The 22367-nt window shown below is 45.0% G+C and overlaps 1 protein-coding gene across 1 annotated transcript in view; it reads left to right on the top strand.

Annotated features, from left to right (window-relative positions):
* arb2a (ARB2 cotranscriptional regulator A) overlaps positions 1-22367 on the top strand; it is a 150768-nt gene that overhangs the window by 14615 nt on the left and 113786 nt on the right. Inside the window, exons 5-6 of the mRNA XM_062382187.1 lie at positions 3594-3659; positions 5031-5222. Of these exons, the coding sequence (XP_062238171.1) occupies positions 3594-3659; positions 5031-5222 (258 nt within the window). The remainder of the gene's footprint in view (positions 1-3593; positions 3660-5030; positions 5223-22367) is intronic.

Genomic DNA, 22367 nt, shown 5'->3' with positions numbered 1-22367 from the left:
TCAAATAACTTTTAGATTCACTTGATCACCAAATGAATCTGCCTAACCATCACAGTTAAACAGGTGTGATAGGTCGACAATTACAGTTATACTTAACAGATTGAATCACTCTCAGACTTGAACCCATGTGGTGCCATTGTTGTCAGCAACAACAATGGCACCACATGGGATAATATTGTCTGGAGACTTGGCAAAGACTATTATTTAATTGCACAGCAAAGGGCAAGGGTACAATAGGATTAGCAAATCATTTTTATTAAGTCAAAATACATTACAGAAAGTGGTACATAAATCAAAAATGACAGAAATGTCCTAATCCTTCCTGTGTGTCTCAGTTTTGCATGCCAGTCCCTCAGAGCTGGTGACGGCTTTGGAGAACCAAACTGGAGTGACCGTTTCATCTCACACAATAAGATGCACCAGATAGAAGATGCACACAGAAGTGGAATGCATGGTTGTCGTCCAGACAGGAAGCCACAGCTGAAGCAAAGGCACAAGAGAGCCGGTTAAGCCTTTGCTAAAGCCACGCTGTCAAAGGCGAAGACTTTTGGGAATCCACGCTCTGATCTGATGAGACCAAAGTTAATCTTCACGGATCTGATGGTGTCCAAAATGTATGTTGTCGCAAGGAGGAGGAGGGGGTGAGGGGGGGGGGGGGGGGCAGGGTACAGTGAGAGGTGCATGGGCAGAGTGAACTAGGGCGTTAGCAAAGTTTTGAATGGATGAGTGTGGAAGATGTGGGAGAATTGTGCTTCATTGTTGCCATCGTGAATTAATAGATTTATTTGAAAGGGAAGATGTTAGCCTCTCTCCAAAGCCAGGGATTTTCCACCTGACAATGACCCAACAGGATAGATGGGGCAGTATGTTGCTCACTTGTAGAATCGATGCTTAGACGGTTCCGTGCAGTAAATATACTATTCATTGAGGAAGAAATAGTTCCTAATGTGCAGAGAGGACTCATTTGTATTGTATACTACATTTGTTGCAGAGAAGGACATTGATAACATTTTAGTGCTTCTATTTGAATTGATTTAGATGCTTTTATCTTTTTATATCCTTTTCTGTATGTCTCTCTCACCCCCGTTCCTTTCCTCTTTGTGCGTCTAAATATTATTTGCCGAACCCACTCCTCACACTACTCCTATCGTCCACTGTCGAAGATGCAGGCGCTCAGAGTTTGTTCCTGCCGGCATTTCATTAACGCGCAAATAACACATTGATAATTAGGTGACAAAGGAGCTTTTCTTATTGTACTGATCAGCTGCTGAGGCGTCGTCCTCGGAGGCCCACACAGAGGGCGGATGGCTGTGTGTGTGTGTGTGTGTTTCTGTCTTATATGTCTCTACCCTGACTCTATCACATTGATTCTAAAAACAAAAAACTCGATATCTATCTATTGAAATACTTCCATGGTCCCCTTTTCAACTCTTAGTTTTTGAATCTTGTTTGCTGAGAGGAAAAGGTCATCTGGCTGCCGTTTACATGAAGAACTAAAAGGGATGCTCACATAGCCATATACGTACACTCTGGGATATTAGATTGTTAATCATGATCTGCAGTATCCCTTTATCGGTGGAAATGAATTTTCACGTGGAAACTCTCACATTCTTTCCAGTTTTCCGCTCTTGTCTCGTTCCCCATTAGTTTCTCTCCTTCTTCTGTATCAGATGTTTCCTGAGCCACCTGAGACAATGAACAAATAACGTAGTGCAAATGAAATTTCCTGTGAGGCTTATTGATGTTATTAAACACAAGCATTCTGAGTCCCAATATAATTTTTGTCTTCATCAGACTGGCTGACATTTTAGGGAATTAGCAATTGGAGGCTAGGTGGGTTCGGGATTGTTTCCCCCCCACACCTCCTCTTTTCCACCCCCTCCTCTTCCCTACCCCCTCCTCTTCCCAGGGTCAAATGGTAGAATCGATCATCTCATTTGCTCCTCCTACTGGCCTTTGATTGGCTGGTGTGTAATATTTGTCTTGCATGTTCTTCTTTAAGCAGTAAATCAAGTTAGTATTTTGTTTCTTTCAGGTATAAAATACCACAGCATTATTCTGAGAGATTCATAATTGACTTACAATTTGAAATAGAGTTTGAAATCCTCACAGATGACCTGAGTAGAATTTGGTGGTGAAAAATTAAAGTCACTGCCACCTCACAAAACTCGTTGTTGTGAACATTTTATCTTAGGAACGCCTCTCGCGAACCTTTCCCAAAAAGTGTTCACAGATTACCTGAATGATGCTGGCCTTCGTCACTTGAACTCAAAGATGAATTAATTTGATTTCAGTGGTCTAAAGTCAGGGTGACCTCATATGCACTGGTTGGGGGGAGATACACAACAGGAGGGCAGTAATTCAAATTGTTTTTTTGTGAAGGTGTTTGCAATGAGCCCTCTCAATTACATTAAGTGGGTAGATTTATTTTTACCTGCTTATTTAATGTCAATGGAGTTTCACACGTTGAGATCCCCTCATCATCCCACTCTGTGGTGTGAGACGTGACAGTTCCTGTTTGATCCCTGTTTGTTTTTGGGATCATCAAGTTGGTCGGTCTCTGACTAGAGAGCGTGACTGGGGCTCGGCCACGCTCTGTGGCCGTGGCGCCACTGCTGGCAATTCATTTCCTGATTTGGTGAATCCGATGCTTCAAAAGCCACACGAAGTGAGACTTCACAGCAGAGCACGACAACATGTTGCTCAGGTCCCCCCCCCCCCCCCCCCCCCCCCCGTGGTCCATCCGACCGACATTGTATTGTCGCGACATGTACAGGACACAGACTCTGTCATTGTACGTGTTTGGGAAACATTATTACAACAACAATGGCTCCGGCGCAGCTCGCCGCCGGTGGCCATGTGTCCATTCATCTGTTCTCACTCTTTAACTCCTCTGTCTTTCATCTCGTAACTGATCACAAATCTAAATCTGTTTCACAAAGTGCTTCTCTCTGTTCGGAGCTGAGAAGGACGCGGGGAGGAGAAAAGAAGGAAAGAAAAAAGAATAAGGAAAATGGAGAGAGAGTTGTTAATGTCACTGAACCATGAAAGGCTTGGCCCGGGGTTGGAATGACTCGGTATACAAGGTTCTTTAGTGCTGTGGCTGCGGGGATAAACATAACTTACATCAGCCCTTCGCTTGTACAGGAGATTTCCTCTCCTGGCACTTACAACCTCAATGCTCGCACTGCACCGCTGATACACAAACACAGACACACACAAAGACACACATGCAGACACACATGGCACAATCTGGACCCTTTCAAGTAGCTCATGTACACATGCATACACACAGACCAGAGGGCAAACAAGGGTTTTGAATAGTATTTTTTTATTCTGTTTGTAAGCATGACAGTTGTTGCTATTACTTGTTCACACACACACACAGACACACAAACACAGACACACAAACACACACACACACACACACACACACACACACACACACACACATACAGACACACACACACACACACACAGCTTTTGTTGGATGGATTTGTATCAGCATCAATATAAAACACATTAATTGTATTATCAGTGTAATGTCTGACAATGTGTGTGTGTTCTCTGTCTTTTTTTCCCTCTCTCTCTAGATAATCACCCAGTATGTGTACGAGCTGTTGGAGAAGAAGTGCAACATGACTAAAGAATTCCTGCCAGTAAGTACAAGGAGTTTGAAAAGAGGCATTTTCCTCTTTCATTTGCGCCCTTGAAGATTAAAGGGAGTATTAAATATGAGAATTGACGTAAATACTTCGGCTTCAGAGTGTGATTATATTGTGTCCCCTGTTCAAAAAAATAATGAAAAAGAAAAAGGGGTTTGCTAGGACTCAGCTCTTCTCATTTCCCGATCAGTCTTTGTCTTTTCCTTTCTTTCTCCCTCTCTCCTTTTTTACCCCCCCCCCCCCGCTCACATCTTTTATGCAAAAGTGTCTCCTCAACAAATTAACTGTATTGTGACGTGTCATTTCAAAGGCGCAGAGGCACAGCATGCCGATGCCTAATCTGTTTTGCATTCATTTGCACGGAAGGGGACTTTCTCAGCCATCACAGAGTTATTCTTTGCCCGGCTCATCCAGGCTCAGAGCACACACTTGATCCCTTTTATTTGTTGCTGGTAGCATGTTGATCTCTTTTTTTTCCTTCCCTTCCTCTCCTTCCGTCCCTGCTCCGTTTTTTTCCTGTTCATAAAAGTTGTCATCATTTTTCAGGCTGCGTTTACAGGGATGTTAGGCGGCGCTGGTGTTTAGAAGCGCAGCAGAGTTAGCTCCTGCGCTAACAGTGTCCATAAATCACTTAGCCAGGGACTCAGCGGCTTTCATTAGCCCCCATACACTTTTACTGGGTTATCTGCCTGCCCTATTTATCTCATTATTCCTCTGGAAAATTGCTCAGTTCTGCCTTTCTGCTGCCCACCCGCCTGCAAGTATATGCCATTTGTGTGTAGGTGTGTGTATTTGTGTGTTGGCGGTGGGTCCGTCCACCTGCATGGCGTTGAACTTGTGACCACAGATTTTAAGAAGATTAACCGCAGCCAAGTATAGGGAGAGAGAATGAGGGAGCACAAGAGAATAAAGGCTCAGATTTTCTCCCCCACTCGGCTGTCTTTGTCTGCTTGGATTAGGTTCGTGCAGCTGCCACCCGTGGCTTTTATGGACAGTGTTTGTCTCCTTAGAGATTCTTCCAGGCATACTTGGTGGGGATGCAAAGACTCATGGGAGGTGGACGGAGAGCATGCACCCACACAGAAATACTAAAGCTCTCCCTCCGTCTGTGTATCTTGGTTCCTTTCGGATCATGCTTATTGATGATTCGCATTGATGCCTATAGGTGTTGTAAATTACAAATGCCTCAGTTGACGGGACTGTTTCTCTTTAAAGTCTCAAGAAAATTCATTGTTGTATTTTTTGATAATTCTTTGTATCAACAGAAATCAAAGCTCTAATTATAAAGTCAGAATTTCATTAGATTTATTATGTTTGATTAAATGTCAGTATCACATGGTAACTAAAGTTTCCCTGAACATCTAGTTGGATGCCACCGACGAGGAGCCCACCAGTTTTATCTACCTGAGCCCAGATGCCTTGTCCAACCCGTCCAAGCTGCTGGTGTTGATTCAGGGCAGCGGCGTGGTGCGGGCCGGTCAGTGGGCCCGTAGACTCATCATCAACCAGGACCTGGACTCTGGGACACAGATTCCCTTCATCACCAGAGCCATAGAGGTAGGAGGCCCAACAAAAGGAGTTCAAGCTGCTCTGTTGAACGTTGAACTTGTTTTCTGATGTGTGATTCCAGATGTCCCTTTTTTCCTGTTTTTTCTGACTGAGTTCACTGAGGACACTGAACCTTTTTCCTGTACTCTTGCATTCCTTAGCCAAGAGTTTAAACTGTGACACATCACTGGTATGTGAGGTTGTGTGTTTCTCTGAGTCGAAAGAGTAACCACATAGTGTGACCACCAACCACCACAGTGGGACTGGTGGTTGGTCTGTTGGTGTGACAAGTGTAATGCACATTGTTTATTCAAAGGGCAGCCCTGAATGTTTGAGGCTTTGGAAGCACTTGGGGCTCAATCAGATACAGAGTGTTGTGGTATATTGTGAATCTTGGAGTTTTGAGTGGGATTGTGGGTAATTTGTTGTTTCGCTGTGCTTTCATAACCGATTTTCTTACTCATCAGCTCAATTCAGCTGAACTTCAGTTTACAATTTACCAAAGCGTGGACTGTAAAGGAAACTTTCCCTGTGTCAGCTGACAAATGATGTGATGCTGAACAGCTTCAGGGCCCCACATCGCCATACGATAACCGGAACACCATTCATTGGTTCCTTTCTTCACTACTGCTCCAAATCTGACATGGTGGTCTGAGACATATTTTCACAACCATTGGAAATGCATCCGATCTGTTGATTACCGAATGAATCCACATGATATCAGCTACATATTGGTGGTGGTTAAATATTTGGAGCCCTGTATGTTACACTACAGTTACTGGAACCCCCCCCCCCCCCCCCCCCCCCCCCACCACATTTACATCCGTAAGGTCCAGATTTTGAATTGGACCTGTGCCAAATTTCCCACACTCATAGACAAATCTGAAGGGCCTCACCTGTCCTGTCAATAAAGGTGAAATGCCCCACATATATATTTTAAGAATAGAAAAAAAACTATATCCACCTTTTTTCCAGATCTGGTCCCAAATGTAATGGTTTCTTTCTTCGCACATGTCCTATGCTTCCTTTCTGTTGTTTTTTCCTAAAATAAACTAACCAACAAATAGGCAGTGGTGAAAAACAACCTCATAGATTCATCAACATGGGCTCCATAGGTTATCACTTTACATGTAAGGGCACAGTGCTCAGTCTAGAAAAGTCTTGTTTCGTCTTGTTTATGAAATGAAGCATGTTCCTCAACATTAATTGAAGGAGAAAACATCCCCTGCGCACGTATCTACGATGCATGATTCCCACGTAGTCCCGTGTATTCATTGGTGGCTGAGTTCAGAAAAGAGAAGGAGATAATGTAATATAAAATATAAATTTGTTTTTCTTTCCCGACACTCTGACTGTCTCCTGCTCTTCATCCCCATCTCTCCCCTCATTTGTCAACGCGGCCACGACTACCTGTGTAATTTCATCAGCCTGCTGTTCAAATTGACTTAGGGGAGATCCTGCTCTCCCTCTCCCCCTCGTTCCCTCTTTTCGTCAATCAGAATGCCATAAAGACTTTCACTGCCGCGTAATGCCCCCGCCTGCCGCGCACAGCAGTTTGGATCGTGTGTGTACTGTCGGATGATTCGGGTTCTCTCCTCACCCCTCCACCGTCACCCTTGCTGGCATTACAGTTGTGTCGCCGAGAGCCAAAGTGACAGCTTAGATATAGAGAACATGGTGTGTTCGAGGAAGTGCGGCTCATTCATCATCGTAAACAAGAAACCGTGTTCTCACACACTGACAAATCATCATCCAGGCATTTACCGCACCCAGGCCTCGTACCCTGTGTTCACCGGAAAAGACGAGCGCAGGCGTTCGCAGTCGATTCATCCTGTCTCCGGCAATTACAGGGCATGTTTGTGGTTTGTTATGTCATGGCATGTAATTGGTGTGGATGTCTGGTGTGCGTGTGAGTTACAGCTCCTCTAACATCTGCAGAGAGGTGTTGAGCTTTGGCTTGTGTTTGTACCAGACGGTTTCAGGGATTAGTTTCCCTTCAAGCGGAGAGGGAGGAACTAATCAGTGATGTCATGAGGATGATGCTGCACATGCATCCACAGTAGTCATTACAGATCTTCAATGTGGTAGTATAAAATGGTCAATGCTCAAGAGGTACAACACAAAAAAAGTGCTTGCGACTGACTTCTGAGAGATATGTATGTAAAAAAAAAGCTGAAGTTGTGTGTATGACATGGTGTGTTCCACAGTTCCATCTTGTGACACTGACATAATCATATCGTATTCGCTTTGTCGTGTTTGATCTGTTCTGGTGGAACGCTGTGAGCTGGGCTCCTACAGGTCAACATCACCGAGCTGACAAAACACATAGTACCAAACATGGAAGAGGTTTTGTTACGACAAATCAAATGTTAATCAAGTGTGCGTCACATTGATTATTTGTGATGCACATTGTAAGTGGGCTGACATAAAATACACCAACATCCATATTCTGGCCATATTTAGAATTTGACATGTAATAGCTGCATGGTTCTGGTAGTTTTTTTTTTTACATTGATGCAACTTTTCACTCCTCTTTTATTAATTTACCCTCAGACATTTCATTTGGTTATCCCCAATATATAGAAACTACTAACTACTCACTCACAAAGATAGGTTCTATGTCACTATTTAAATATACTGCTTTCTGTCCATGAAACAGCACAAAGAGGGAACATATGCTCAGAGGTGTTTCAGTAGGGATTCATTCATTTAAATGTATTTCAGTGTTTATAATGAGAGCCTGACTCTTCTGTCAAGTGGCTTGCTGACTCCCAGCCTGTTATAAATGTTTCCCCTCATATAGGAGGAGAAGTGCAGCAGAAATGATGACGGCTGGATGAGGTCTGAAACTTGGTGACATGTCCTCGTCTGTGCCTTGAGCGAGGAAGCAAGCAGAGACACCTTTGTTGTTGTTGTGGTTGTCTTTAACAAAAGGCAGTTACATTTAATGGAAGTAGTGTAAAAATCCCTCAACAGGAAACTATGTGGCATCACTGTCTCGGTCTCTCTCCACCTACACATATAAGCCCCAGTTGAATAAAATGCAAACTTTACAAAGACTTGTCCAAAGCAATTCATGACTAACTGTGGAGGAGGATGAACCTAAAGAAATAACCTTGCTGTTATATACTGCTCTTCAGGCATACTGTGATGTGAGACTACAAGTGGAAGAGTCCATCAACCAAACTGTCGTTGATATGATCTTTAATGGTTTAATCTGAGAACTCCTTTGTAAACGGGCCATTGCAACGGCCTGATTCTATCTAGCTATATAAGAGCAACATTTTTGATTTACAAATTGATTTAAGTGCAGTCCTGGGTAAAGTGTTTTATTATGTTTAGGTTTGACTCCAAGAATCCTTTCTCCCCCCGAGTGCAGCTCGTGTGAAGTTACTCACAGGAACTTGTTTGGAAATTCAAAGCCTGAGGGGAAGGGTCAACTGGAGTGCATTCGGGGAAATATGGTGGGAGCTTGTGGCTTTGCAAAACAAACACACTCACACAACAGATCATTTGACTCAGTGCAAATGTACATCTGTCCTATGTGTGTGTGTGTGTGTGTGTCTGTGTGTGCATATGGTGTTAGTCTCTGGCCCGTCTGGGCTTAAACAGTTCTTAGCCATGTTCTTTAAAGGCTTGAGTCAGCCTTTCCTCTCTTCCAGCGGGATCACCGCTGCTAATCAGGGGGATTGTGGGAAAAAATATCTGATTGTATTAGCTAATCAGGCCTTTCACACAACACACATCAACACCCACTCAAACAGTCACGTTCCTGGGTGAATCTCTGGGCAGCCTGTCTCTTACTGACGATTTACATCCCTTCACCTGTTTCTGCCTCCTGTATCCACCACCTACCTGTCTACACACACATCACAAATTCAATCCCAGGCCACACCGGCTGAGGTTGTGCCGCGGAAAGTCTTGCTTGTCCATTCCACGCCCATGTTAACAGATTAGAGCTGCCACAATGGACCTTTTCAAGGTGAACCTTATGTAGAATCATAGCGCTGGCAGGAGCAGCTCCACAGCTAAACCGCAGCTGGCATGAACAACTGACATCCGCGGCACACAGCTGTTCCGTGGTGCAGCCGCTGCCGGTGTGGCCCAGGCGTTATGATGAAGTTATCTCATAAGTATAACATTGTAACACAGATTTCCCAATTCCCTGTAGGGGAGACTTTTAGGGGACTTCTTTGACTTCAAACTTTTGGACCCATATGTTTAAGGTTGGGTTTTTTTCTAAAATACTTTTTATCTTATTTGTTGAAATCCTGTTCAGGGTCTGATCGCCATTCAATAAATAAAGTCGTCTGAAATAAAAAAGGAACCTGTGGCTTTCGTAGGTCAGTTACACTTGGACTGAGTGAAATGATGAAGTGATTGGCTGGGGTATCTGTCTGTCAAAAGACGACCTGCCTGCCTGTGCTCTCCCTTTGCATGACCGGAGTCTCCGGCTGGGAAGACATACACAGCTGAAGCAGAGACGATAGCCAGAAGTTTGTGAGCGAGTCACAGAAAGTTGGCTTCTAGAAGTCTTTAGGCAGTGTGCATGTTCATTAGTTTTTGGAGTGTGGCTTTGACGAGAGGGCCGATGGGAGGGGGTGGGAAGTATCCCCTGCATATTTCTGATGTGTAGCCGGCTCTTCCTAACGTCTCTCTGCGCAGCATCCCTAGCTTTAAAGATAAAGTCTGAAATATATACATGTGGACGTACACACACAAAACCTCAAACGCATCACACTGGGCAAAGGGTACAACTGTGATTTAGCACAGTGTAGTAACAACGAGTTGAGGGACATCTTTGTGCTGTGTCCATAGGCCTCATGCATGTTGTCTTGAAGTGCATATGTGTGTGTGTGTGCACATGGAAGTTGTGCTATTCCCATAGCCTAGAGGTAAAATGACAGGTGAGAGGAGGTTGCTCAAGCAACACCCACTGAGAGGGGAGTAGAGGAGGAAAAGAGGAATCTGAGATGGGGGGAGCTGGGTATTTGGAACTGGGTGCAGAGAGGGAGAGGGATTATGATTTGGTTGGGAGAGGACAGAAGAGGAGAGGAGTGGAGAGTGGGATTGAAGCGGGAGGAGAGAAATGAGAGGAGGACTAGGGAGTGACTGCAAATGGGGTGGGACTGGCAGAGGACAGACGGGAGTATAGAGAGAGAGTAGGCAGAAGGCAGGCGTCTGACAGCTCCACTACTGGGAGAGGGCCTCTTAATGACAGCTTATTCCTTCATGATTTCAATTCCTGACAGTCGACAGGTCTGCTTGTTGCATCATGGCAGCTGTATCATTACCTTCTGGCCCTGTCACTGCTCTGCATCCTGAGACTGAGACGGTGGAGGTGGAGGGTGGGTGCTTTTGGGATTGGAGGGGATGTGGGGAGTGGGAGGGAGAGAGAGCGATGGGAGATTGTGGTTTACAGTCGGAATAATTGAGGAGGGAGGGAATATTGAAAGGTGGGATCATTAGTTGTAGTGGCTGCTTGGGTAAGAGAAGGACTTTCAACAAGTCGGTGGCCAAACTGAAAGAAAACACTTGAACGCTGCTTTGGAGCCGTAGCTCTCCTGGACCACTCATCAGGCCAAGAAGACAAATCTTTTCCAGTGTCGCTTTTCATTAACTTTCTGCGACTTCTTTATATTTCCTCTTGATTTCTCCTGCTGCCTTATTCTGCCGGCTTTGTAGGCAACTGGCTACTCTTAGAAAAGTTGTCCTCCATTAGGCTTGTGTTAATCAGGGGTTGGAAATATGGCATCCAGGTTTGTTTTTTTAACTTTCAGTGACTTTTTTTTAGAAAAGTTTAGTCGGAGGTGCAGTTTTTAAATATGGTCAAAGTGGTCAGAGTTTTCAGGGCTGGGGCATGACCAAAGGAATAATTCTTTCAATTCTGGTTTGGATCCAGGATGTTTCTTTTCATTTACTTTAACATTGTTAAAGGATCTTGATAAAAAAAAACATCTGGCATATTTTTGTGCATTATATTTTATTATTAAATATTACATATGCAGGCAAACACATAGCCACACACAACCCACACAAAGTATTACACTTTCCTCAAGACTGACTTCACTTAATTTATAAATTGGTAATAAAGATCTACCTTTTCTTCACCTCTCTCTCTCTCTCTCTCTCCCTCTCCCTCTCCCTCTCCCTCTCCCTCTCTCTCAATGGTGAGTCAGGCTCGACACTGGAGACCCACTGGAAAGAAAGAGGGGGAGTGGTGTTTTCAAAAGTGTGTCAAAAGCCTAGGGGTTTGTATCTGCCCAGAATTTCAATGGGAGGCTGAAAGGGGGCAGCGGGGCAGACAATCTCAAACACAGAAATCCTCTTTTAATTTCTGTCATTCATGCCTCCCCCACCGCTTCCCCTCATCCCCCCTTCTTCTTCTTGGAGCTGAATGATGTCTTGTTCAACATCGGCCTCACACTCTCACTTCACACCCTGGCATCCTCCTGTGTTGTGTTGTGTTGCGTGGCCGTGCTGTTAGATTTCTCTCTCTCCCTCTCCAATCACCAGTCTTCCTCCGCCTCCTTTCTCATTAGTTTGTCTAATTCCCCCCGAGCTGTGAGTTAACCTGTGTGTGTTTTTGTGTATGTGTGCACGTGAGTGTGTGTGTGTCCCAGCGATAACATTGTGTGCGTGTGCTCAATCTATCTTGGGGCATCAGGTGGCTACAGAAGTCAGACATATATCATTCTATCCAGCTAGCCAGGATTAGCCAGAGGATAGTGTGTGTGTGTGTGTGTGTGTCTGTGTGTGTGTCTGTGTGTGTGTGTGTGTGTGTGTGTGTGTGCACTTGTGTGTGTTTTTAGTCTGTGTAAGGGTCAAAAGATGCTCTGCCTAGCCATGGCCTTGTAATAGTAGCCCTGCAAGCAACACCACACACACACACACACACACACACACACACACACCCCTCCAGGTGGGTCCCAGCACATCCCGGAGCACAGATCAATGCACTTGACACCTTCAAAGGCAGGTGTGGGGCCTGGACTTGCTCTGGGGTTAAACCTCTTTTAAATAGCCTCCCGTGGGAAGGCTGCTGTCAATAACCTACCATAATTACCGGGGCCAGGCCCGCCAAGGGCTCGGCTGCATGGGCCAAATTAAAAATTGATCAGAGGGAGAGAAAACATTATTTTGTGGTGGTATTCCCTGTCCTAACAGCAGTGCTGCTGCCGTATGCGAAATCTCATCAGCTGAGGTCCAAGTAGATATCTAGAGACCTATTTATCTATCTATCTGCCCCCCCCCCCCCCCATGACCAGATGAACAATGGAGGACTGTCCCTGTTGTAAAAGAAATATTTGCATATTGAGTGCCTTTAGTGCGCACAGATCTTTGTGTGCGTGTGTGTGTGTGTGTGCATACTGTATGAGCACGTAGCTGATTGTTATGTGCTCCAGGTAATCGTACATCATCTGCTATCCATGTAGTGTTTTTGTGTGGATGTGTTTTTGTGTGTGTTTGTGTGGGTGTGTGTGCACCTTGTAGCAGTGTATTGATTGTGGTCTCATTGAGTTTCTCTTGGCAGGGAGCCTTTATTTGTCGGTCCGAGAATGATATGAAGAAGACATGTTCATCCTCGGGCTTCCTCTTGGAAAACACACTGACTATTGTTTCACAAGACGCTGATGAATGAGCAACTGACAGTTTACAATAGGTTTGAAGTATTTACTGAACACACTGTCGGGTATATCACTTGTTGTTTTTTTTAAATCATTATTTATATCTGTCATTAGTGTCTGACATGTTTCTTCCCATTAAATATTTAGCCCTATTTTAAAACGATGTTCTTTTGGGAGGTCCCGTCTTTATTGTAATTACCACTGGCGTCTGTAATTTTCATCCAGCTCAAATCTGCCAGATACATTATTCACGCAAGCGCCTAAAGTGGGAGCGTGCGTTTTGACATTTCATATTTGGGTTAAGAGCAGAGATTCAAATGCAACACACAGCAGATTCTATGGTGTTGATAAGTGTTGATTAGCCTCTATAAACACAGGAAGTGTTGATTTTAACACTATCAGAGTTACAGTAAATTAAGTCTGGCAATATCTTTTTCCTCTGCAGAGATTATTTATTTTGTACGGCGTGCCCCTGGATTTACACACATAGCACATTCAAATTGCACTAGAGGATTGATTCTCTAAAAGTAATCCAATTTGAAAAGTGTGACTTTAAACATTGCACTTCAGATCAGTTGTTCCCAAAGTGGCTGGTGTAAAACCGCGGGGTGCCATGAAAACTGGCTAGGGGAGGGGGCGAGATTTGTTTCCAGTTTTTGTGTTTTTTTAATAACAGTTCCTCACACATTTGTCACAGTAAACAGACCTAAAAATGTGGACGTTAGAAATTCATTATGGTATTCTAATTATATCCTTTAAAGGTTGTTCTATCACTGGGTGCTGTGGTTTAAAAAATAAACACATGTAGGTGTAATAGTTTGTCCCAGAAGTTTACAAACACTCAGAGGGAAGAACAAATGTATTTTCTGCTTGGATATACATTACATTCATATCTTCAGAAGTACTGTATAAACTATATAGAGCGTCACAGTGAACGCCCACATTTAGAATGGCTCTGGTTCCATTGATGTTTTAAAAACATGTCTAGAAACAGTTGTAAGAATTGGAAAGTGAAACAAGTTAAAAGAAAAAGACTGTAGGTATATATTGTTAGAGTGAAGGAAGAATACATCTCACAAAGCATTTTGAGTGATCCCTTCCCAATTTTCATCACGCTTCCTCTTGAATTTAACCTTGTTTTAATATAGTGTGTGTGTGTGTATATATACACTTTAGAAACAACATTATTAGTAGGTGTATTTATATAGTGTTTCATGTAGTGTATAGTATAGGAACCTAATCTTACATTGATCCAATCTTAGCTGATCCGAGCTGACATGATTTTCGCAGTTAGTAGTAAACATTTCCACTGTAACAGCAGACTTGTACAGGATCATATAACATTGTTCCACAATCTCCAAACTGCTGGTTAATCGACCACGGAGGGTTACGCTATTATAGCTGATAATCAAAATCTCTATTTAGAAAATGAGTGGGATTCTTACTGGTTTGACCACGCTGCTGCTTGTGTATATATATGTACACTGTTGAGAGTTTGTTTAGTCATTTTCCAGGCTGCTCAAGCTGCCATGTTGCTCGGGGCTGAGAAAACGGGAAGAACAATAAGATGTAAATCAAAAGAGCACAAAAGAGGAAGACTTTGATGTAATTGTGAGAGATTATTTAGGAGGGTACATTTATTAACCCACGTGTGATAATTGCCTTGATGATTTTTGGGGATTCAACACATTATACCATCAAAAAGGCTTTGTCTCTATGTGTGTGTGTGTGTGTGTGTGTGTGTGTGTGTGCGCGCGTGTGTGTGTGTGTGTCAGTGTGAGTGAGGTGGGTAGTAGGTCATTTGCAGCTGCAGGCTGTGTGTGTGCGTCCCAATGGGAAGGTCTTGTTTAGTCTCTATTCCAGAGGCCCCCAGGCAGTGTGTTTGACGTGGATACCTCTTCACTCTCTCACTGGGAACACTCATCTATGGCCCATAGACACACGCATGCACACACACACACACACACACAGACACACACACAAAAACACACACTAACTCTCTCTCGTGGAGAAAAAAAACATCAAAATAGTCTGCACACTTCTTCAACCTGTGTGGCAGCATGTTCACTCTGTGATGGGCTCTAATGTAGCATCTTTTACTTATTCACCTGTTTAAATGTTGTGGATCATGCTTCCGAGTTATTTTACCTGCAGACATGAACACACGGATGCAAAGGCGCTTTCATCCTCCTGTACATTTTACAAGTATCCTGCGTCTCAGCAGGTTTGCCGAGGTTAAAGGTCTTTGGCTGTAGACACTGCAGGAGGAAATTGAGTTTTGCTAGGGGCAAGTGGCGAGCACATGGGCGACACCGCATACACTACAGACACTATACACCACACACACACACAAGCGCACACAATCAGCCACAGAGCATCTCTCAGGGTCAAAGTTGAAACCTGCTTTAAGCTCTCCAGCGCCTGTGTCGTGCTCCAGGACTGTGTGCGCCACTCTTTGATCGATGAGAGGAACCTCGGCTCTTAAACAAGGGTTACCGCTGTTCTGGAGGGGTACACTGGGGTTAGAGGCAAACAACAACAAATCTTTCAGTTAATAGTTTTAGTGTCACCTGTGTGGTTAGAAATGAAAAATAGTGGCTGAAAGGCTGCTCGGTTTTTCAGTTGTTTTTTATTGTGACAACAGGACCAGCTTTTCAATCACTGGATGACTTGTCAAACTATCATTACGTAGATGATAAGTAATATGAGATGTATTTATTTGATGCTGCAGTCTGATCTGTGTTTACCCGTGTACGTTAGTGTCACTGATTTTCTGCGTCCCCCCCCTGTGTGTGACCACACATCTGAGGTTGGAATCTTTATTTCAAGGCTTATCTGTCTTTCGAGACGGGCATTGTCCTGGAATATACATTTGAGTACATCAGATCCTGGCAGTGACGGCGGCGTCTCGGTGTTTGCAAGACGTGCGCTCTTGTGTTTGTGCAAGAGCAAGAGAGACGGACAATGAGGAGGGAGAGAGCGATTGCATCAGCGATCAGATCTGTCTGCAGCTCCTCTGTCTTCTGCAGCTCAGTGGGTCAGTGGGTAACTGTGTCGGTCTATCTCTGTGTGCCCTGTACAAGAGGAGGCAACATCGAGCTTGGGTTGAAATTTGTGTACAATCTGCAACGTCACCTGGACTTTGTCTATAGAGTCACATTTCTAGTTTGTAAATAAAAGCTACAAAACAGGGAATCGCACACACATACATATATATACACAAGAAAAGGCAACACACCGATCTCATTGTTTCTTTACTTTAGTTTTACAGGTATTAGCTGTGACTTTCCGTAGAAATTTGTTATCATCTGTATTTCGGTAAAGGAAACAGAATTTTTATTTGAGTGTAAGTACTAAAGGGAGATGTCACGGTGAATATAATCCTCCTTCAGGTGTGAAGCTCATGTTAATGACAGGTGTAAAACACTCATTTGGCTAAATGTGCCTCGTATGATGCCACCAACAACAACCACCACGCAACACGCGTCTATATCCATTCCCCTTTTTTCGCCTACTTGTCTCTTACAGATGCATCTGTGTCAACACCCACCTGTGCATGTGGTCTGTGTCCCCTCCCCTTTATCTGGTGTTACCGTGCTCGTGATAGGTGTTATTACCCCGCTGTTTGCTGACAGCCTATCCCTTAACCCTCTTAGGAGCACACTATACTTCGCTTGGCTGACTTGTTTGCGCTGATGTCAAGTTTTAGCGGTTAGCAGGCAGTTACCATATGCCACTGTGCTGCCGTCGCCCCCCGATGTCAGTCAAACCGAACGCCAACCTCAGCTCAGAACACAGAACGCCGCGGCGCACACCCAGAAGCACGGCGACAGTGACGAAACGCACGCACACAGACACACAAGCCACTCACTCACACATGCAGTGGACTAGAGTAAACTTGCCGTAAAACAAATGCAGACACGCTGTTGTGAGGATAAAAGTGTCCCGACTCGTGCCGTGATAGAAACGTGCGGTCCTGCTGACATACAGCTCTTCTTCAGCTGACTGAGGGAAGCAGCAGCATCTGCTCTGGGGCTCAAAGTGAGAGAAGTCACGACTGTGAACACATCAAGCCAAACAGATTTCTCAGGACGCAGTTCATATTAACACATACTAGTTCCGAAGTCTGACTTTGCTGTAATTCTGTTATTCACCTAGGGATAAGTTGATTTATTATTGAGTTTTTTAATAGCAAAGCTAAGATTAACTCTTGTTTGTTGCCAACTATGTTTATGCCTATGTATGATTGAGGCAGGGTCACTGCTTCTGGGTGCTGAACTCTAGTCTTTGCCCCTGACGGTGATATCGTTCTGTTGCATTCAGTATAATTCGGTAAACTGAGCGCTCAACTTCATTTATCCCAACTGTAATGGTTCTGATATAACTGTCAGTACTTTCGATTTCATTCTGTAAAGTGTTTTCTTTTGTCTGTTTGTCAACGATTAAATGGGCAGTGCTGCCTACTGAGATCAGAAGTAGTTAATTGTTTTCCTCATTGAACAGAAAATCTGTATCGTGTTTCAGCTTCTCAGAGAGATTGATAAAAGATTCCCTCTATGCACAAAAACACTTTGTAACCAAGGTTAATAGAACAGAAGTTTGCTTTGATAATAAAATCAAAGTGTAAAAAAAGTTAATAAATAAATAAATCTGGATGACCGTCCCAAACCAGGATCACAACTTCCAGATGTGACACAGTGTGATGGAAACTGCTTCAGAGAGATTTGTCCTAAATGCAAACTAACAACCACATGTTAGGGACAGGTGCACGTTTACACACACATCCACGGTTCAAGCAGAGACAGACACACAAACACACATCTGCCCATGAACTGAGGCTGTTTCCTCTGATATGTTTTCATATGTGGTTTTCCCAGAGAACAGGATATTAGTAGAAATACAAGTTTGAAGTGTGAGAGTAGTTTTTCCTCGATTTGTGTTTGTGTGTGTGCATGGAGCCCTATATATTGTGTCCTTCAGTTACCTGATAAGTGTACCTCCCCTGTCTTCCGGCCCCCTCCTTCTCTTTCCTCTGTCCCCACCCTGAGATGTTTGTGGCTGTTTTCTCGTGTTAACAGAGTTGTTGTGTTTTGCTTGGCATTCAGAGAGGGAATGTGCGGCCCTGCAGCTCTCTGTTCATTTTGACCTTCTTCAAACTCACCCTTCCCTCTCCCTCTTGGGTTTCTCTTCTTCTCTCTTTTCTCCCTCGTCTGTCTAAGATTTCTGTTTCCCCCGTTTTGTCTCTCAGGCTGCCTCCGCGGCCGTTTTATCCAAAGTGCTGCGCAGTCGCCTTTGGAGTCACTGTCTCTTTGGCCTTTGACAGATCAGGATGGCAGCGTGTGACCACGGAGGATTGAGCTGCTTCTGCATTCCACTTGGTGTCTCTGACTCATTTTCTCTCTCTCTCTCTCTCTCTCTCTCTCTCTCTCTCTCTCTCTCTCTCTCTATCTCTCTCTGCCTCCTCGCGCCGCCTCTCTGTCTTCCGTCTCGCTCGGTGTCTAAATTAAACATTAGTTAAACTGCTGAGCTCCAGCTTCGATGGACAGCGATAAAGAAGTAACATTATAGTAACAGTGACATGACATGGTGCTGTACAACCCCAGGGAATGACAAGAGAGAAAGGCGCCATAATACCATTTTAATTTCACTGATATCATTGTATTGAGAGAGAGAGAGAGAGAGCGAGGCGGGAGAGGGCGCGAGAGAGCGCGGCAGTGGTTGGCAAACCGTCGGGGGTGGGTGGGGGGGGTTAGAAGTGAGATGTCTCAGACCAGAGACTGTGCTCGAGCTGACTGCAGTGTCTTGTGGTGACCTAGTTGCAACCTCTTTGAAGTCCACAGGCTGATCTCGCTCTATAGGCTGCGGCGGGGGATCTGCTGCATAGACCAGGATTGAAGAAAAAAAAAAAGAGGCGAGGGGTGAATCAAATTGATGGGGTCTTCTGCCTAAACCTCTGTAGCCACAGAGACATGTGTGTGTGCTTCCCTGTGTCACTTCGTCAATCCTTTCCAAGCGCTTATGCATGATTGTGTGCGTGTGCGCGTTGGCTCCTGCGACTGTGTGTCTCTGTTGTGTGTTGCAGGTATTCCTTTCAGAACGTGGAGCTGTAATGTCAGGCCAAACGCCGCCTTCATCCTCAAGCCCACCACATTAGGAGACAGTGGTGCATTGTCAGGAGAGCTGACCCAGAATAGTCCAATCACTCCACATCCAGCCCCCCGTCTGCCCTCTCTTGTGATCACCACACTGCCAATGCCGCAGTCTGTACCGAGTTTGTGTGTGTGTGTGTGTGTGTGTGTGTGTGTGTGTGTGTGTGTGTGTGTGTGTGACCCAGTTCAGTGACTGGTGTCGCCAGGCCTGCCCCTGGTGAGGGCACGCATGTTAGGGCACAAAACCCTCAGATGTGTGCGCTTTGTTCCAGCACAGCTGTATGTGTCTTGATTCATCTGTCGTCTGCAAATCTTCAAACACGTTGTATTTCCACATTCTCCCTCAGGGTTATCAGCTCCTCGGTTTAACCCTGAACTGATCGGCTGTATGGAACTGGCAGTTTTAATAGAAGTTTGAGTACATGGATGATTGTGTGCGATTGGTGCTTTTAAGTTCAGGGTATATGTACAAAGGGACAGAACAAACACACAACTTTGTGTCTGAATATGCCGCTAATGCATAAGGAGTCCTCGGACACATGCACTTACGACATGGCCGCCCCGTGAACTCCCTCAATTATCCGGAGCCTTTCTGCTGCACCCCTCCGTCCCTCCATCTCCCCACCTGCTCCCCCAATGAAAGCCTGTGTGTGCAGACTCACCCTGCTGGGGGCATGCTTAACCTTCTTCCTGCCGCCCAACACAAGGAGACACACATGCTCTTCTTCAGGTTGGGCTTCAATTAAAAAACCCACTTCACTTTTTTTTGCCCCCTCTTCCTTTCTCCTTCTCTCTTTCATTCCCTCTCTTTGCCTTCTTTTTGAAGTTGGCCCGGGGCCTCGCGGAGCCTCATCAACCCTTTGCCGTGGCTAGATTGCATACAGGTACCCTCTGTGGCTATTTCAAATGACTTAATTAGCTTCTGAGTGCGGCGGGTTTGCAGAAGCCTCTCTCTCTTTCTCTCCCCCATTGCTCCCTCTCTCCATCTCTTTCTCTCGCTCCGTCTTCAGAGAAGGAGAAAATGATTGAGCCCATGTGACACATTTAGTCCCTTGCCGTGTGGTTTCACTTTCTAGGTCATGCTCTGGCTGTGAAGCTGACGGCCTATTACCTCGTCCAATAAGATGACACGACGCATAGTGTGAAGTGTGTGCATACATCCATATGTGCACACTACCCCATGCATGCTCAAACACACATGCTTAGTCCTGTGCTTAGTTTGTCACTTGCATCTTTAGCTTAAGGCGACATCCACCCGCCACCAATGTAATTGATCTACTTTTCACTGATGCAATATTTATCAATTCCATTTCCAAGCAGCAGGCAAAACATTTTTCAGTTGCTATTTGCTTTGCTAGTTTGCCACATATTTGTTTGGAGGCTGAGACACGATCCAACGCTGTTTTGTTGTGTTATGTCCCCAAGTGTGAATTCCCATACACCAGTGATCAAGGTGTGCGCTTGTGTTCTGACTGTAGCTGCGTCTGTGTTTACCGTCTGTGTTTACGTCTGTGACAACAACGTCAAGGGCATGCCCCGCTGCAGTGCAAAAAAAAAAATCCATGTCGCCGTATCCATCTCAGCCCCGATAGCACAGATGCGCCACACATACACTGAGGCACTGCACACACACACACACACACACGCACACATATACACAAAGCAGCATTTCTTCTCAGCTCCCCTTCCGGGGGACGCAGAAAGAAACAAAAACATCTTGGATTCTGTCGTCTTTGTTGTTCTTCGTGGTTTAAAAGTATGAGTCTGTCAGGCCGTACAATGCAAGTGGTAGCTGTCCTCCAAAATGTCACTTTCACAAACAATCACCAAAACATGTCAGAAGTTTCGTCAATGACAACTGAGTGGTCCCTGTACCTCTTTTCAGCGTTGTCAACTGTCAAGGTCTTGAAAGTCAGGGGGGGGTAAAGTTTCGCTCCATAAAGTTTTATTGTAATGAAGTGCCTGACGGAAACATATGACCACGAGGACGTGATCAGTGATGGTCATCAATGACTAAATGAGTTCTGTCACCCCTCGGGCGGGGAACGAGCTCTCAGGGGGTTTGGGAGAGCAAAGTGCCTGTTAACTTCTGGCTCTCTGGTCCGGCTCTAGCTCGCTGGTTAGCTTCAGGCCTGTGTTAAAAACCTGGGCCTGCTAAATTAACTTGGTAGTGTGTGCAGCCTGTGGCACTACACACACACACACACACACATTTCGCCATTTCAAGTCGGGCATTGACCCATACACACACACACACACATACACACTCACATTCACTCTCCATTACCCAATCTTAATTGGCTAACTCCCCTCTTTCTCTCGTCCTCTCTATCTCTCTCTTGGACCGGCCTGCAGGGCCTGGTGGTACACTGGCACACGGCACCAGAGTTTGGGCATGTGAGCAGGTTTGGGGACATGGAGGAAATTGGAGCGGGGGAGGTGATACAGATGGGTGCTGGGATGAGGTTTAGAGACCGATGAGGAGATGAGAGCAGGTAAATGATGCCTCCACACAAAGTGATATTTAGCTCCAAACATCACAAGTGTTGGAACTTTACCGCATTTTAACAGTGAGAAAGGAGAAGCTTCTCTCCTTTTCCACTGGTGGAGGAGTTGTCATGTGCCGTCAGTCAGCTTGTTCTCCATGTGCCTGTCACTAGTCTGGAGAGGAGCTCTGGGTCCAGCCATTTGCTGAATGGCTTGTGTGTGTGAGGGTGTGTGTGTGAGGATGTGTGTGTGAGCGTGTGTGCATGTTGCCCTCAGAGCACTTTGTTGATTCTGCTCTGCAGTGTCAGTGACACATTGAGTGGATTCACTGGGAGTCCCCTGGTTTCCCTCGTGCTGTTTTTACTCCATCTGTTTACTCAGCTCCCAAAAATCACTCTCAAATCTATACCCCGTCTTTCTCTCATTTTTTCACCCTATCTTTTGCTCCCTATCGCTCTTATTTACTGCTGACTTCTCTTGACTTGTTGTTTCAAATCAGTACCTGTGTGGTAGTCGGGTGGCGTGCCTGCCGACAGCCAGCGCTCGTCTCCCCCTCAGCGGGAGGTGGGATTGACTTTCCCCCGGCAATGCAGCCAGCCATCTTTTTTCTGCTTGAAAAGACAGAGTACACTCTTTCCTGGTTGACTATTTTTCAGTCCTGTATACTTGATTAATAGAATAGTTGAATGAGAATGGGTAAAAAAAAAAATGGCTTCTGCTACCCCAACTTCCATAAAGCCCAGATCAGCGGTTGTCCTTCTGGAAGATTCTCCCATCTCCTCAAAGGGTCTCTGCAGCTCAGCCAGCGTGACCCTCAGGTTCTTGCTCTCCTCTGTGACAGGGGCTCTTCTCCCCTGTTTGCTCAGTTTGGCGAGAGGCAGGGTCCTGTT

Source organism: Platichthys flesus, chromosome 3 (assembly GCF_949316205.1).
Source record: "Platichthys flesus chromosome 3, fPlaFle2.1, whole genome shotgun sequence".
In the NCBI taxonomy this organism is placed as follows: Eukaryota; Metazoa; Chordata; class Actinopteri; order Pleuronectiformes; family Pleuronectidae; genus Platichthys; species Platichthys flesus.
Note: the sequence above shows the minus strand (reverse complement) of the source record. Positions and strands in the feature narration are given on the sequence as shown.